General features: G+C 33.8%; 1 protein-coding gene, 1 long non-coding RNA gene and 1 pseudogene across 2 annotated transcripts; all 3 read left to right on the top strand.

The window, feature by feature from the left end:
• The first annotated feature begins 8232 nt into the window (after nt 1-8232).
• On the top strand, nt 8233-9657 carry LOC112005639 (uncharacterized). The gene is made up of 4 exons (XR_010631562.1): nt 8233-8288; nt 8544-8644; nt 8756-8949; nt 9448-9657. It is a non-coding gene; the product is annotated as an uncharacterized LOC112005639 (long non-coding RNA).
• A 2461-nt stretch (nt 9658-12118) lies between these two features.
• LOC112005694 (small nucleolar RNA Z102/R77) lies at nt 12119-12200 on the top strand (annotated as a pseudogene).
• Nucleotides 12201-15914: 3714 nt separating this feature from the next.
• On the top strand, nt 15915-18970 carry LOC112005661 (sugar transporter ERD6-like 6). Its single transcript, XM_065780034.1, is given in 10 exon segments — nt 15915-16361; nt 16519-16581; nt 16671-16760; nt 16880-16939; nt 17053-17118; nt 17210-17275; nt 17381-17456; nt 18383-18598; nt 18826-18876; nt 18879-18970. Coding segments are annotated over 10 exon segments (939 nt in total). The 5' UTR covers nt 15915-16169; the 3' UTR covers nt 18938-18970.
• Nucleotides 18971-19195: the final 225 nt, after the last annotated feature.

Here is a 19195-nt window from a genome sequence, read left to right as displayed (position 1 = left end):
CAACATTAGTTGTTGGCAATTCCACGTTGACTTCAGAAGAATTTGAAGTTGAACCTTTTCTTTTGAAAAAATCAAGCATTGTAGTTGATTTTTTCATGATCTACAAATAAAATAAGAATCACCATTATTTTCTTAAATTTGTGTGAAAATTTTCTATAATATATGATTTGTTTTTTTCTTTTTGTCTTTAGTCTACCTTTATTTATGTTTTTGTGTTTGTCTACCTTTATTTATGTATTTGTGTTGTCTTTGTGTTGTCTGTGTCTCCCTCTTTCTAACACTGACCCACTAACCCAGACACTAATTGGCCTTACAGAAAAAAAAAAAAAAAAAAAAAAAAAAAAAAAAAAAAAAAAAAAAAAAAGCAAAATTATGTCTCTTTCTCTCATAACATTATTCCGCCAAATTGCTCCATGATCATTTCCGTTTGATACAAATGTGCATCTAAGCATTGCCGAATTACAATTTTGAATTCATGTTTAGAGTGTTATGTATTGCAAGCAAAAATTTGGCAAATTTAACTTGACAAAGAATAATTTGTGCAGTTTTTACCATGAAATGGTCAAGAAAGCATTTCCATTCATCGAAAGATGCTAAGTATGTCAAAATGGTGGACATTCTAAGCATGTTGTACAGTTTTTTGTGAATAGACATGAACAAACGTTTGTATATATATTTTTGTTAACACAAGGTTAATGATGTTGCTGCAGCAGCCTATGGCTATTTGAGGGTAGTTTAGAATGTAAAAAAAATCCTTCTTGTATATTTTTTGTGATGTACAAAACTTGTATATATATCTTTTGGCAATTTTGTGTTGGGAACTTGTGATTTGTTGTTGGGAACTTGTGATGTGGGGATGTAAAAACGCAGCTCCAAAGCCTTAGCCGTGGCTACAGGTCCAAAGCCTTAGTCGTGGCTACAAATGCAACTCAAAGCTGGTCTATAACCACGTTTTTCTGAAATGTGACTATAGGTTTGGTTCTATAGCCGCATTTCTAAAAACGCAGCTATAGTTCTAACCTTTAGCCGCGGTTATGAAAATGCGGCTATAGACCCGCAGGGGCTATTACTGCGCAGATTAGGCCTGGTTTACAAACACGACTATAGGAAACGCGGCCATAGCCTATAGCCGCGTTTTTTGGGCCTATAGTCGAGTTTTTGAAATACGGCTATAGCCCCCTTTTTTGTAGTGGTAACAACTGAAAACACTTTAAATAGAACCTAACCTTTTTATTGTAGAGTGATTATAGCATTCACAGCTCGAAATGCCATCCTATCCTATTTTACTATCTCAAAAAAACTAATTTATCAATTATACCATACTATTTTACAATACTCCTAGCATCCCAACTTTTATTTTACAATACAACACATTAAAATAATATAAATTATACAATAAAATATATTTCATTCTCTCTCTAATTTCTGTCTCCCTTCTTCTCTCTGAATCAGTCATCACTTCACCATAGAGAAAACCCAATTCCCCCAGCACAGAAACTCATCCCAAACCCCAGGTAAACGCAGCACAGAAATTCATCTCAAACCCCAAACATTACATCCACCTCCCAAACCCAAATCAACCCAACCGTCAACAACACAACCACCCATCGATCCACCTAAAACTTTCCAATCACCACCCACCAATCCACCATCAACAACACCACCACCCACCGATCCACCATCAACAATACAACCACCATCCAAACCCAAAACTTTCCAATCACCACTCGTCGATCCACAAACCACGACACCACTTTAATCCACCATCAACAACACAACCACCACCCACTGATACACCAACTTAGCATTGCCCTGATCTACCACCACATCAAACCCATGAGCTCCACCAAACTATGAGACCTACGAAGGCTTGATTCAAGGGAAAATAGAGAATTTTTAGCTACATTGAAGAAACTAAATCCTAAGTTGTGATAGCAAGAAAAAAAAAAAAAAAAAAACAAACAAACAAACAAACAAACAAAAAAAAGACCTATAGCCGCATTTTAAATTGCAGCTCAAAGCAAGCCTATAGCCGCGTTTTTAGCTACATTGAAGAAAGTAAAAACGCGGCTCCAAAGCCTTAGCCGTGGCTACAGGTCCAAAGCCTTAGCCGTGGCTACAAATGCAACTCAAAGCTGGTCTATAACCACGTTTTTCTGAAATGTGACTATAGGTTCTATAGCCGCATTTCTAAAAACGCAGCTATAGTTCTAACCTTTAGCCGCGGTTATGAAAATGCAGCTATAGACCCGTAGGGGCTATTACTGTGCAGATTAGGCCTGGTTTACAAACACGACTATAGGAAACGCGGCCATAGCCTATAGCCGCGTTTTTTGGGCCTATAGTTGAGTTTTTGATATACGGCTATAGCCCCCTTTTTTGTTGTGGTAACAACTGAAAACACTTTAAATAGAACCTAACCTTTTTATTGTAGAGTGATTATAGCATTCACAGCTGGAAATGCCATCCTATCCTATTTTACTATCTCAAAAAACTAATTTATCAATTATACCATACTATTTTACAATACTCCTAGCATCCCAACTTTTATTTTACAATACAACACATTAAAATAATATAAATTACACAATAAAATATATTTCATTCTCTCTCTAATTTCTGTCTCCCTTCTTCTCTCTGAATCAGTCATCACTTCACCATAGAGAAAACCCAATTCCCCCAGCACAGAAACTCATCCTAAACCCCAGATAAACGCAGCACAGAAATTCATCTCAAACCCCAAACATTACATCCACCTCCCAAACCCAAATCAACCCAACCGTCAACAACTCAACCACCCATCGATCCACCTAAAACTTTCCAATCACCACCCACCAATCCACCATCAACAACACCACCACCCACCGATCCACCATCAACAATACAACCACCATCCAAACCCAAAACTTTCCAATCACCACTCGTCGATCCACAAACCACGACACCACTTTAATCCACCATCAACAACACAACCACCACCCACTGATACACCAACTTAGCATTGCCCTGATCTACCACCACATCAAACCCATGGGCTCCACCAAACTATGAGACCTACGAAGGCTTGATTCAAGGGAAAATAGAGAGAAAAAAGAAAAGAAAGGGAAGAGATCTGCTGAAACCACCAAACCCACGCCGCCACAACCACCTGCCCACACCACTAGACCTATGCCACCGCACCACCTGACCCACGCCGTATGCTTTGAGATACACCAATGCACGGGCACTGATCCACACAAAGAGGGACAAGAGAGGGGGAGGGATTGAATGAGAGGATTGAAATTGAAAAAGAAGAAACAGAGAAAAAGAAAAAAGATAAAGGAGATGAGAGTGACCGGTGAGAGAGAGAGGAGTTGAAATATCAGTTAAAGAAAACAGTAAAAAAGAACAAAATATTAATATTTTGTTTTACAATTGAGCTACAGTGCGATTTTACATTTAGAATCGCACTGTAGCACAATTGCAAATTTTTTTGCAATAGTCAGCTTTTACAAGTCCAGATGGTGTGGGGGGTTTTAGGCTTTTATACTAAATTGAACCAACATATAGCATATGTCATTCCCAATGTGAATGCTCTAACAAGCAACTGAGCATGGATACAATGATCTAGCTATTTATATACAATCTATCAAAGAAGAAAATATCTTAAACTGAATTTCGAGATAAGCGGGAAAATAAGTTAACACTAACAACCAATGAAAACTATACACATGGTTGATTACTAACAAAAAAACAGGTAGAAGCCCACTTAATTGATGCGACACCATTTCAATAAAACCATTAGTAAAGTTAGAAAAAAACAGTGTCGTATTTACAAAATTCATGAACTCTTTCACTTATGTCAAACGACGTCATTTCAGTGTTGGTCTTTAATGAGTGACTAAGAGACTGTTGGATTTTGTGTTTCCATCACCCATAGCTCAAAATATGTGGGTCCCATGGCTAAATGATTTGTTTGGGGATGTTTTCAGTTTTTGTTTCCATCACTCAATTCTTTGATTTTTTAGTGGTGAGTTATGAATACTGAAAACACATTTTAGGTGTTTAAAAGTTATGGAAAACTAAGTTATGTGGCATTTTTGTAATTAAACACTCATTAATGGGACCCACTTGTCTTGTCAAGTCAAATTTCCCACCGGTCACTCTTTTTTTTTTTTTTTTTTTCCCTTCTTCTCCACTTTTCTTTCTTTTTGTCTCTCTTCTTTCTCTGTTCCTCAGTTCGTTCTTTCTTTTTCTTTTCTTTTTTATTCCTTTTCGCCTTTCTCATCTCAGTTCGTTCTTTCTTCTTCTTCTTTTTCTTCCTTTTTGCCTTTCTCATCTCAGACCCATAAAATAATAATAAAATAAAATAAAAATCAATAAAAAAATTTTTCTTTCTCTATTCTTCATTGCAAGCATCAGTTCTTTTTTTATTTTTCCATTCCTTTTCACTAGGTTTCTGGGCTTGGGTTTTTTTTTTTTTTTTTTTTTTTTTTTTTTTTCACATTGGGTTTTTGAGTTTGGTTGCATTTTTTTTTTCTGCATTCCTTCACTGGGTTTCTAGGTTCTTTTTTTTTTTTTTTTTTTCCTTCACTTCTCACATTCTTTTCTCTAACACACAAACACAAACCCACAAACATGTGCATCCACACACACACACACAAAAAAAAATAAAAAGACTCCATACTAATCCAAATCCACACAAAAATGACCAAATTATCAATTATTAAACTATAAATACAAGTGGGTTTTTGTTGAAACTTTGATTTAGGTACCTGAATTTGAAATATGAGCAAGTGTCTTTGCGAGAGAGAAGGGATAGGGAAGGTGTGGAAGTGAAGAGAGGAAGGCCATTGGGACCCTTATTGAGGGTGGGGTCTTTTTCATCAATGGCAAGGCGCCGCGCCCGAGCTTGCCCTTCTTGCCCTTGGTGGCAGTGGTGGACTTGGCATTCTTCACTGAGTAATTTCGAGCTGAGGAAAAGGAGTACTGAGGAGGAGGTGGGTTGGGATTGGTGAGGATTGGAGAGTCCATGAATGGGGTTTTGAAGTCTTTGGTTTTGGGAGAGTAACAGGGTTGAAGGGAAAAGGAAATGAAAAGTGAGTGATATGGAATGATGAAATGGTGTGAGGCGGTAGGCTAACAGGGATGCTTGACATGGTGCTCAGGTATAAGTCCCACAACAAGTACAAAGTTTTGACTTAAAAGAAGTTGGAAATAATGTGCCAAACGGGTGGGTATAGGAAATTGAGATATTTTAAGTGATGAGTGATAAGTGATGAGTGACGAAAATTAAGTGAGGAGTGATGAGTGATGAAAAAAAAATCCAAACAGCCCCTAAACAACTCCGTTTCAATCTTTCCTATGTTCCTTATCTTCAACAGTTTGTAAATATATGAATTGTTAGGATGTGTTCTTTTATGAGTAATGCTATTGTACAAGATGTGACCTTAGGCCCACTAGACCTTGGCTTGAACATTCCTAAGGGCCGAAGTTGAGCCCAAGCTTCATGGAAAGTCTAGGACATGACCTCAGGCCCGTTGGGTCGTGGCCCGAACATTCCTAAGGGCCGAAGCCAAGCCCAAGCCTCGCAGAAAGTCCGTATCTTTTGAAGGCATGACAAACGGGCCCATGTCCGGTCCATTATAGCTTGTTCGGGAGTACATTCGCTCGAAACAATCTGTCCCTGATAGTTCAGTATTGCATTGGGGAGTATCGCTGTTGGGTGATCTTTTGGAGGTGGAAATCAGTTTCGATTTTATTATTGCTATTTCCAATGGGGCATATTCCTAGACGGGAATAATCACGTTGGACCCTACCCACACGAGTGAAACGAGAATGTAATCATGAAACCTCCACTCACTTCAAGCTATAAATAAGAGAATGGAATGGGAAGAAGGGGCTAGCAATTCGGGCGGGGGGGGGGGGAGAGAAAGAGAGAGAGAGAGAGAGAGCGAACCAATAAAACTAGGTGAGGGTAACACATAAAGGGTAGTTCGGGCATTCACTGGGGTTAAGGGAGGTTATAGTGTGACTAGAGGTGGAACTGCCCTTAGTAGGAAACTCTTGGCCCACTCTATAAGTAAATTGTGAGCCCATTCTTAAGGCCTGGTCCTTCAGGCCGAGGGTGGGTGTGTACAGCTACACTTACAAATTATTTTACAATATTTTTACAAATTGTTGATGCAACTAACTTCTTATTAGTTTTCACCTAGGTCCACCATTAACATCACATTTTCATTTATCAATAACCACTCGCCACATTAGCGGTATGTAAAGTTTTTTTTTTTTCTAAGTTTGTACTCTAGCATTACTCTTCCTTTATTTGTAAGAAAAACAAAACTTACTATAAATAGGCACCCTTAATTTAATTATATTAAATGTTTAATATTATTTGATTCTCTCTTATATTTTTTTTGTCTAAATTGTCAATTTGATTATTATTATTCTTATTACTAGATATTTATTATGATTATTTGTTATTAGAATTGCATATTCTAACATCAAACATTTATTAAGATTCTCTCTCTCTCTCTCTCTCTCTCTCTCTCTCTCTCTCTCTCTCTCTCTCTCTCTCTCTCTCTATATATATATATATATATATATCAAAAGTTTATGTAACCATCAACCAAAGTCTAATATTTTATATATTATAGATAAATAGATTATAATATACTATATATAATTATAATCACAAGATATCATATCTATGATTTGTTCTATTTAGTGGTATTTTAGCTATTGTCAAAGTTTAAATTACCACCGCACACTATTGGTGTGATGATCACTCTGGTGTGGAAGGCAAGGGTCAAGGTTTAAGTCTCCAAGAGAGAAATTTACACATATATATACGTAAATTAGGTTAGAGTAGAATTTTTATCTTATATAAATAAAAATGAAAATAAAAAAAGTTTAAAACAAAAATGTGGGGCCTGTTAATTAAAAAGGTATAGTAATCCTCAGAAGTGGACTCGGGGCCCAATGGCCAATCCGAGGACACTTAGTTATCGAGGACAGCCTAAAAAAGTTTTATTCTTACCAAATGGTAATATAGGAGGGAACGAGTAGATATTATATACAGCGCATAACACACGTCCGGNATATATACGTAAATTAGGCTAGAGTAGTATTTCTATCTTATATAAAATAAAAATGAAAATAAAAAAAGTTTAAAACAAAAACATTCTAAAAAATTTAAATAATAAACAAACAAAAAAGAAAGTTACAGAAAGTATTTGGTTATCATGTTGTCGTATAAGAACGATTACAAGTTACAATCACCAAAGCTACCAAGTACCATTTCACCTTCGTACTTTTTCATCAACGTAATCTGCAGTGAGGCAATTTGACGTTGGATGCTATTCTTTTTTATTTTTCCTTTAGTGAAGTTGGATACTAGACTACTAGTCATGTGTTTTCGTATTGTCTTAATTTGGATTATATTGTTACTAAATAATTAATTTAATCAAAAAAATATTTTTACTAAATAAAAAGAAAAGAATAAGGCAATAGAGAGGCCTCAAAATTACAGAAATTTGCAATAGTGAGAAAGTGTTTTTATCTTAATGTAAATTGTGAGTTGTAAATAACTAAATATGATAAAAGATTGGTCATATGATGTCGGGTTACACACATTAATAGGCACATAATTTATTTTGTTTCAGTTTTTTACAGGTAAAAAGCCAAAACAATGCTATAACTCGTATCTTAGCCCAGAGATCTTTATTAAATCACAATTTATTTGTATGGATGAAGGATCTTTCATAGGATCTCTTTCCAGTTCTTTAGCATGATTTTATCCAATCCTAATTACCCTTTCTTAAAAAAAGAAAAGAAAAGAAAATTTATAAATACATATCCATTGTTTTATTTTTTGTGTTATATTTTGTGCTCTGCTAATTATGGTATGTCATGTGTCTAATTTTTTTTTCTATTTTAAATTATTTTATAAGGAAAGTAAAAAAAAAAATTAAAAAAAAATACAGTGTAAGTTATGATCGATAGAATACAAAGTAATAAACTAGCTCATAAATTATAAAAAAGTGACACGATTCTGTTTAAGTTTTTCCTGCTCTATGTTTGGAGCTTTCCTTTTCAGGAAGCAAGGTGTTTGCTATATAAACACAACACAATAGTAAAAGACCACAAACCACACCATAACCTAGATTTCTTTCCCTTGATTACACACATACTCGCACTTTGTTCAGGGATTCATTAGTGCTTTGTCTTTTTGCAATTCTGCTTGTTGCTTCTGCTGGGGATGCTAGTGCTGCCGAGGATGTTCCTTGGTCACAAAACTATGTCATCTTGTACGGACAAGAACATATCCAGCTTCTTAACCAAGAGAAAGAGTGTCAAATTTCTATTTACCAAAATTGAATTCAATTTTATAATTGTTCCTCAAATTAATTTGTGCATGCACTTGTATATGTGTCTGTGATGTTAACTTGAGTTTGTGTTATTTGCATCATTATGATTTTTATAAGCGTGTGTGATGCTCACGTGATAATCCCATGCTTACCTTAAATATTTTTTTTTTCCATGTGTGTGCATACACAACACAGGTTCTTCTTTTAGGTCTTTAAAAACTTACAATTCTGGATTCTTTGGGATGAGAATGAAACTCTCGAATAAAGATACAACTGGAATTATTACAACCTTCTACGTAAGTATTTCATTTTTTGGACCCCTCTCCCTTGGCAAATCCCATTGCTTTTCAAATTTTGTATGCATGCATGCAATATATGATCCTAATACTGGTGTGGGTTTATGGCAGCTAAGATCACATACAGAAAACCACGACGAGCTCGATTTTGAGTTTTTGGGTACTAAGAAGACACAACCTTTTTTGTTGCACACAAATGTGTTTACAAATGGTCGAGGTGATAGGGAGGAAAGAATCTCTCTTTGGTTTGATCCAACGGAAGACTTTCATGGTTACCAGTTACTTTGGAACCAACATCAAGTGGTGTATGAATAACATCTCTCCCCTCTTTTTACTCTTACACTCATTTTTTAGTATTTACTTTTTTATGTCCATGGTGGATATTTTTACAATGCGAATATTCTTGTATTAATTGTGAATATTGATGTAAAATAAATGATATAAATGAGTGTAAGAGTATTTTTTTTTTCTTTTATTTGTTTATTCATGACAATATTTTCTAGAGTTCGCATTCGATAAGAATAGGGTGTAAAACTCATGTTTTAAATCATTTAATAAAAGATTATCACATCAACTTTTTACTTAAAACTCAATACATCCTACCACATATAATAACATTTTAATAAACTTCTAATTAAGTTAGATTTTCAAATGAGTATTAAAATTAATTAAGTGTTGTATCTATTCTTTAATATGCAATATGATAATGTAATATGTTAGAATTGGAGGGGTAAAACTTGAGTTTTGCATCACATCCTTACTAAATTTAATCTTTATTTTTTAACATTGAAGTTTATATATAGGTGGTTTGTGAATGGTGCTCCCATAAGAGTGTTCAAGAATAATGCAAATATTGGAGTGGGTTACCCGGTACAAGCAATGCAAATAGAGGCGACCATATGGAGTGGATCATGGGCTGGTGAGCCAACTTGGAGTCCAGCACCCTTCCAAGCCCACTATCAAAGATTTGACATTGATGGTTGCTCAGCTCAAAACAACAATGTTATTCTCATTGTTTTATTATTATTATCATTATGGGCAAGCAAAAACAGAGCCCATTTTTTTTTCTTTCTCCTTTTCATTTTCTCTCTCTTTTTTGGGTTGTTGACACATGTCATAAATGATCAAGTAAAATCATTTTTTTAAAGTACAATCTTCTCTGTTAATTGTATGTGGTTCCCCCTTAATAGGAGATTTACTTTTGAATGGGTGTACTTCTAAATTGATGGGGAGAAACTTCCTCACACCCGCAATGAAGACAGTAATTATTAAGATTGCTATTAATACAATAACATGATACTCTCTCTTTTTATATTGATGGTAAATCTTATTAATGTGTTTTTTAAAAAATATCTAATAATTTTTTTCTCTTTTTTCATAAATTTTCAGTCTATGGACGAAGAAAAAATAAATTCTTAGTTCTTATATGTCTTTTTATTATATGTGAATTTTGAAAATTTAACTATTTGATCACATTTTTTTAATAGTCTTAACACATGTCAAATCTCATTCAAACAAGATATTATTTATTATTCGATAAATAAACTTATTTTTTATGCATAATTTTAGATCACAAAAACTTGAAATGTAAATATTTTGTTAATAACATAACTATTTTTTTTATACAAGATAAAAATTATACTCTAATCTAATTTAAGTGTATATGTGTGTGAAACTCTCTCTTGGAGACTTGAACCCCGTCCCTTTCTTCTCACACCCCACAAACACTTATACTTGTAGAGTGATCATTAAATTAATTAAGTGTTGTATCTATTCTTTAATATGCAATATGATAATGTAATATGTTAGAATTGGAGGGGTAAAACTTGAGTTTTGCATCACATCCTTACTAAATTTAATCTTTATTTTTTAACATTGAAGTTTATATATAGGTGGTTTGTGAATGGTGCTCCCATAAGAGTGTTCAAGAATAATGCAAATATTGGAGTGGGTTACCCGGTACAAGCAATGCAAATAGAGGCGACCATATGGAGTGGATCATGGGCTGGTGAGCCAACTTGGAGTCCAGCACCCTTCCAAGCCCACTATCAAAGATTTGACATTGATGGTTGCTCAGCTCAAAACAACAATGTTATTCTCATTGTTTTATTATTATTATCATTATGGGCAAGCAAAAACAGAGCCCATTTTTTTTTCTTTCTCCTTTTCATTTTCTCTCTCTTTTTTGGGTTGTTGACACATGTCATAAATGATCAAGTAAAATCATTTTTTTAAAGTACAATCTTCTCTGTTAATTGTATGTGGTTCCCCCTTAATAGGAGATTTACTTTTGAATGGGTGTACTTCTAAATTGATGGGGAGAAACTTCCTCACACCCGCAATGAAGACAGTAATTATTAAGATTGCTATTAATACAATAACATGATACTCTCTCTTTTTATATTGATGGTAAATCTTATTAATGTGTTTTTTAAAAAATATCTAATAATTTTTTTCTCTTTTTTCATAAATTTTCAGTCTATGGACGAAGAAAAAATAAATTCTTAGTTCTTATATGTCTTTTTATTATATGTGAATTTTGAAAATTTAACTATTTGATCACATTTTTTTAATAGTCTTAACACATGTCAAATCTCATTCAAACAAGATATTATTTATTATTCGATAAATAAACTTATTTTTTATGCATAATTTTAGATCACAAAAACTTGAAATGTAAATATTTTTTTTAATAACATAACTATTTTTTTTATACAAGATAAAAATTATACTCTAATCTAATTTAAGTGTATATGTGTGTGAAACTCTCTCTTGGAGACTTGAACCCCGTCCCTTTCTTCTCACACCCCACAAACACTTATACTTGTAGAGTGATCATTACACAAAAGATACACGGTTGTTTGATGACATTAGGGATGACAATTTTGCCCCACCCTGCTTGACCCGCCCCTCCCCGCTTCACCCCGTGTGGGTTTTCCCCGCCCCACAAAGGTGGTGGGGCGGGGATGGAGCGGGATTTAAGACCCGCACCACAGGGCAGGGTGGAGATGGGTTTATACTTTTTAGATCCACCCCGCCCATTTTTTTATACCCTAAAACCCTACTTTTTAAACAAAAATATCATCAGCTTATTTTATTCTACCTAAGGTGGCTCTACCTCTTTTTTCTCTCTAGCAAAGTTGGAAATAAGGTACCAATTTTAACGTTTTATTTATTTATTTATTTATTTTATCTTTATTAAAAACAAATTTATATACTATTTGAATTACTAATTTCATTCATGATTTATACATCTTTCTCAACTTACTTTTCATCATGAACATAATATAATTTTTTTTTAATGAGGTACGAGTCTGAGGCTATGTGTGTCATTGTTTTTGTAATTTTGTGTGGGCATTTGGCTGGTTAACAACACTGCTTCTTTATGCTTGTCAAAATCCATACTGGTTTGATTGCCGATATTGGTTTGTAATCAAACTAAATTGGCTAGGTTTTTGTTTTTTAATTTTTAAAGAAAGAGATGATGAGGAATACCCTATTGGTTTGATTGTCGATATGATGGCATCAATCATGTACTAGCTCTAGCTGTTCATTCTCGTTCTCCACACAAAAATTATATACAATTTAATTTTGTTTTCTATATTTTTATTAAAAAATATAAGGTATAGGTTTGAGAAAATGGAGATTCTTTTTGAAGAACTAGGCAATTTTTATTTTGTTATGTATTAGGAGTTTGGATTATTTTATTGTGTCATACTATGAGATTTTTGTTGTGATATTGTCTTGTTAAACATTTGGATAATATTATTTAGTTTTTGCTAAAAATTAGTTTGATTTGATAGGATAAATTTATTTATAATTTCAAGTATATTTTTATTATTGAAACATGTCATTTTATTTGAAAAAATGGTAATAGTTGTAGGGAAAATTAACAAGAAATAAAGTTTTACAGTGTAGGACGGGGCTTCGCAGGTCTTCACAGGGCCTTAAGAAGCGAGGATGGGGTAAGAAATTTTCTCCGTCATGCGGGACGGGGTGAGGATGGGGCAAAAAACAATCCATGCGGTACAAGGACGAAGATCCCATCTTTCGACCCCACCCCGCCCCATTGCCATTCTTAAATGACATAATTATTATTATTTTTTTTTTTAATTTTACAAATATAGAGAGTATAAATAAAAACATACCGCCCAAATTTTGAAAAGAATTTGTTTGGAAAAAACGGCTGACTTTTAGCAGTGACATGTTAGGTATGCACGTGCACCATTGCCCTTGCTCAGCTTTAACTTACAGGTGAACAGTCATTATAAGAATTTATTATTTTATTTAGAGCATTTCCCACGTGACTTTTTTTTTTCTTTTCCTTGTGGTTAAAATTTAAATTCGAAAATAGGCATTAATCTTCTTGCTAAGAGGTTGTGAACTTGTGATCGATGTGACTTGCGAGCTCTCATTTCAACACACCAGAATTTTGCACATTTAAGAATTAATTATGTATGGTTAAAACAAATATAGTTACTAAAAGTAAAAGATATGAGGACCGTTAGGTAGAGTTTCTCTCGGATTCATATACCGTCTCTTCAATTACCTACAATGGTACACGTATTTTTCTATTTTAATAGGAGCTTGGAATGTTTGGTTAATCTTTTTGACATTTTGTTTTATTTTAATTATCATAATTTTCTATTGGTGGGTGTTAATTGATTGTAAAATAAGAATGATGCATGTGACTCTCTAATAACTGAGGTTTATATAGTGCATAAATTACGACGTGCAAAATCACGTGCTTCTTTATTTTGGGCAAAAGGAAAGCTTTTTTTTTTTGGTTAAAAGGAAAGCTCGTTGTTCCATTGAATGAACGTGTGTTAAAATTAATAAAGTACTTGTGTTTAGTACTTCAAAGTTCTTATAAAATAGTAATTACCACAAAGCTCTCATAGGAGAAAAACAAATAAAGCAAGTAGTGATAAATTAAAGTAGTAATCAATGTTTATCAAGATTAGGTAGCCATGGATCAAGGATCATGTAGAAGTGGACATGAACTCACACGTGGACTCAAAAGTAAGCAATGACTCATTGGTGATCCATTAATCCATAAAAACACGATGAGAACCCTTAGTTTTAGGCTATAAGAATGGTTTAGACCAACACTAAAATATTTCAAAAAGTCTAGAGACACTAATTCACACACAATTTAAATACTTGTTAAGATGTTCCAAACTTTCCTAATTCATGCTATAATAAACTTTAGTATCCATTTGAAAACAATTTTTCTAACTTTTTGTTAAAAATACTATAAATAAAAAGTAGTAAAAGTTAAATAAAATAAATAGGTGATTTATGTAAGACTCACAAATAATAAGAAAAATAAGTAAAAGTTAAATAAAATTAGTAAGTGACTTATGTAGAATCCACAAATAGAGAAGAAAAAAAAAAAATACGGTGGCTTATAATCCTGTTCAATAATAAATAATCCTATAGTGACTGTGTGTCATAAATGGCCAACGAGTTTAATCCAATCCAATAACCCTATAGTTGGGACTACAAAAAATAATACCACAACAAAATTATTCAATAATTCAATAGTTATCAATCCAAAGGTTAATCAAATGTGAGAAATAAGGAATAGTAACCCTTTAAGGATCCTCTATTTTCATCATTGAATGGTTCTTTAATTCCTTACAAGTGTAACCACCACCTACGACCTACCAACTTTTATAAGACTAGTTTCCAATCAAAACAACATAATTGAAAGATATTTCAATAAATAAATAAATAAATAAAAAATCATTCTCTCATCACCGGGGTCCTATTTCAGTAGCATTGTACGATTTACGCTTGCACTTTAAAGACACGTTGCTTTAGGAAATTTTGGACCTGTTCAACATATCCACATCAATATCAAAGCCCCCCTTCCTGAAAAACACCCTGGAGAAGCACAGTTTTATTGTACGATTTTCTATGAGTCTTGCCATAGGCATCGAAAAAATACACTGAAAATAACAGTTTCACACTTTCACCTCACTTGGCTTTTCCATTTTGCATTTTGCATTTTGCGAGCCTAGAGAGTTTTTGTGTCTCTAGGCTTTTCCATTTTGCAAAGAAGAGCAATGATATACAACTGGACAAATATCTAAACTATGATTTGGGAGAGGCACATTAGTGTGTATATTTTATAAGTACTGCAGATTCGGGTTCAGTCATATGCATGATTTGGTCAATATATACCTACCACGCATCATTTTTTTTTTTAAGAAGGTACAGTCACAGTCTATAATCTTACTACTAATAACAAATTAATCACCAATTATATAATTCAATTTCAAAATTTTCTAATATTTATCATAATAAATTACTAATTATTTCAAAATGTTAAGTGGTTAGAAATTGATAAATCTAATTAGTTAACCATTATTTTTACCCTACACTATCGGTAAATAGGATTATCATTTTTTTTTCTTCCTTTTCTTTTTCCCACTTTGTATCTATAATAGTAATGCTACACATACCAAAAAAAAAATTATAAGTCAAATTTAGATACTATATCAGATTTAATTATGTTTAAAATTTAATAATATTATTAGATCAATGCAATGATGTATATCGAGTTGCAAAAGATTTTTTTTAATAATTTTTTTATAATTATTATTTTTAATAAATAAAGATGAGAGAATTTGGATTCCATACGTCTTCATTAAAACCTTAAAAACATTAAAAGATACTAACTTATTGAGTTGCAAAAATTTTGAGTGACATATTTTATTATTACATACTTTGCTACAGCTTGTGAATTTGTCAATCTAATTATTTTAAGATCACAACTAATTTCGCACTTATTTTTTATTACGATTAACTATCTCACATTTACAATTCACTGCTCACAATAAATTACATCAAATAATTATGAAAACAAATATAAAATTTGTCGTGGTTCTTATAATAATCCAATGACCACATGCAAAAGTCGCGGTAAAGTGAGTAGACGTAGGTTGTGGGTGTGTGCCCCTACTCCCTAGATTTTTTGCTATACTAATTGAAGCTTAGAAACGTGGAAGAGCAGGTTGCCAAGTTGGAATCGCGGTTTTTCCATGAGACGGAGCGAAACGGCATAAAAGGGCAGTTTGGATTTCCAAAGTGCCAACTAACAGTTTGGTCTCTGGAGTGGTCCCGCGTGTGGTCGTGGTGGCGTTATTACATTACAGCCCATCAGCCAGCGCACAGACAAAAATAAACTGATAACGGGACGCAACTACACTACATTACAATAAAGGCCAAGATCACAATTATTTCCGTTTGCCGAGTTGTGAGTAGCTAATCTTCGTCATGTAACAACAAGTGGCGATAAAAATTGTTTACTCTACTGTGATTCTGACATTTTTCATCTGCTTGTACCAATTAGTATCCATTTTTATTTTCTCTCTCACAGAATTTTTTATAAAACACAGTCTCAATAGTCACTCAATTCTCTTATTCGTAGGCCAAATAAATTCAATCCCTCCATTTCTCTCTCACTATCAGTCTCATAGGCTTGGTCTCTGAGAGAGAGAGAGAGAGAGAGGGAGAAATGAGTTTCAGGGAGGAGAGCGAAGATGCGAGGGATCTCAGGAAGCCATTCTTGCACACTGGGAGTTGGTATCGTATGGGGTCAAGGCAGTCCAGTATGATGGGCTCGTCTCAGGTCATTCGTGACAGCTCTATCTCTGTCGTAGCTTGTGTTTTGATTGTCGCTTTAGGACCAATCCAGTTTGGTTTCACTGTAAGCAATCTTCTTCTTGTTGATTCTTAAGCAACAAATTAAGCTTTTTGCTATTCTGGGTGTCACATATGTAACAGCAACAAAGCTTCAAACATGTTTTCATAGCAACTAAACAGAGAACTTAGGTTCTATTTTTGTTTTCATGTACTTTTTGCAGTCTGGGTATTCATCACCTACTCAAACCGCAATCACTGACGATCTTGGACTTTCGGTTTCAGAGGTGTGAATCTATATCTGCCATTTTTTTTTTTTTTTTTGGGTGATTTGGATTTTGTCTTATACAAGTTTCTAACAATATTCTTGGGCCAGTATTCCTTATTTGGTTCTTTATCCAATGTGGGTGCAATGGTTGGGGCAATAGCAAGCGGTCAGATTTCCGAATATGTTGGTCGAAAAGGGGTAGGATTTGGTTCATTCATTGCTTTTCTTATTGTTACTACACATTGGTTTTATTTTGTTTTTGATTGTCTTGGTTTTGATTGATTACTGAGTATTAACTTTCTTGTGATGAATTGCAGTCCTTGATGATTGCTGCCATTCCAAATATTATTGGATGGCTTGCCATATCCTTTGCCAGAGTAAGATATAGTGATTGTTCCATTTTTAGATTTAATTCAACTAGGCATATGGATTTTGGAAAGTGGGGGCCAAAGCATATAGTCTTATATAAAAAATTAACTGATGTGTGTAGGATTATTCATTTCTCTACATGGGAAGACTGTTGGAAGGGTTTGGTGTGGGAATAATATCTTATACGGTAATGTTAAGTTGCAATTTTGATCTTCTAGTTTGGTTTTCTGTGCAAAAGATGATATCTTGGGAGGTTTAACTTTGTTGATTATCTGTAGGTTCCTGTGTACATATCTGAGATAGCACCTCAGAACATGAGAGGTGGTTTGGGTTCAGTGAACCAGGTTAGCTATGTTTGGTGGTTTATCTTAGCATGAGATGGTGTCAATAATACTATATAAGACCAATCACTGGCCAATTCAGTTATTTTTCTTTTTGTGTTTTTCTAGCTTTCAGTCACCATTGGAATAATGCTGGCTTATCTGCTGGGACTTTTTGTTGAATGGAGAATACTGGCAGTTTTAGGTAATCCTCTGAAAGATTCAATCTGGTGGTCATATATGTACTCTCATTTTCTTTATATTTTTTCTCATACAGATGAAACCTCATCTTCTTTGTAAGAGATGATATTGATTGAAAATAAAGTTTCTTCTATACCTTATTTGTCTACCAAATCACTGGTGAGCAGAGATGCTTACCAGGCAGAAAGCTTGCTTTCATTAATTATAGTCATAGACTTTCAGGCCTACAAAATTCAATTGTCTTTATTAATAAGCTTAATTTTCCTAAATTTTATGAAGGGTAAAAAAAAAATGGTGGTGATGGGGTTCTTGACAGAGGTTTTTTGTGTAATACAATGGGAGTGGTGAAACTTGTTTAGCTCAAATTTTGTTGAGAAGTTAAATTTAAATGTATTTCTAACTTAGTAAGGCTCAATGTCTAGTTGGTCTGTACTGTTTGAGTTTGATAAGGTTTATCTTCATGAAGGTGTGTTCATAAGCTTTAGGGTTTATCTTTTCATGTAGTGTGATAATCCAGTTTCTTTTTTAGTAAAATCATATCATGTGAATAATATTCATTTGTTTTTTGGTATTTGAAAAGAAAAGGGCTAAAACCCTGCTTAAGAAGGCTATATCAACAACAAAAGAGACTCAATCAATCTACAATAACCCCAAAATTTTAAATTTTTGAGGCTTATTCACATGAATACTTGAGATTTTGGGTTTGGGGTGCTCATTGGATCTGTGGTTTCTTCAGTGAATTCTTTTGTGGTCTATGTACAACTTCGCACTCGTTAACTCCTTGTCATCAATTTATAAGTAAAAAGTTAATTCTCCTACATGTTCTAAAGGAGTAAGGAAAATGTGAGCTAGATATAATTGAACAAAAGGTTTCATATATTTGAAAAGCATCTTGGGAATGATAGAAAGTTATGACCTGTTCTGTTGCAGGTATGCTGCCATGTACAATATTAATACCTGGTCTTTTTTTCATTCCTGAATCTCCTAGATGGCTGGTAAGATTTTTAAAATTGGTTTTCTTNTGATTGCAGATTCTTCCAATCAATATCAAGGGCCTTGCTGGAAGTATTGCAACGCTTGCCAACTGGTTCATTGCCTGGGTGGTGACCCTGACTGCAAACTTACTCTTGGACTGGAGCAGTGCAGGTTTGCACCTTTCTCCCTTTCCCTCCACTACATGTGCTTAACACCATGCCAGTTTCTCTAGGGGAAAAAAAATGCAGGAGATGGCTTTTGATCTTTAGTCAATTACGTACATTGACCTACAGACAGAATTGTTTATTTTAATTCTCATCACTTTAATCATGTTGCTTCTTTTTTACTATTGGTTTCATTGGTCTTTAACTAATTCAGGCTGTCTCTGCTATTGACAGGAACCTTCACCATTTATATGGTATTGTGTGCCTTTACTGTGGTATTTGTTACACTTGGGTCCCTGAAACTAAAGGGAGAGCTCTGGAAGAGATTCAGTTTTCCTTCAGATAAAACTTTCCTCTTTCTTTTTGTTTTCACCTTTTTTATTAGAAGAAACAATTTTCTGCGATTCAATTTTGCAATGATTCTGCAGATCCTGTGCGATGTAAACGTGTATATCTTTTGCCTATGCATAAAGACAGCTTTTTCAGTGAGCTGTGTGTTTCTACAAATAGCTGTATTCTGTGTTCAACAGTTCCTCTTTTTTTGTTTAATTCATTCATATCAATTTTTCAAGAAAACAATATTCACTTGAATATATTGCTAGAT

Source organism: Quercus suber, unplaced genomic scaffold (genome assembly GCF_002906115.3).
Source record: "Quercus suber isolate HL8 unplaced genomic scaffold, Cork oak 2.0 scaffold_223, whole genome shotgun sequence".
Taxonomy (NCBI): Eukaryota; Viridiplantae; Streptophyta; class Magnoliopsida; order Fagales; family Fagaceae; genus Quercus; species Quercus suber.
The sequence above is the reverse complement of the archived record's forward strand: the minus strand, read 5'-3'. Positions and strand labels throughout refer to the sequence as shown.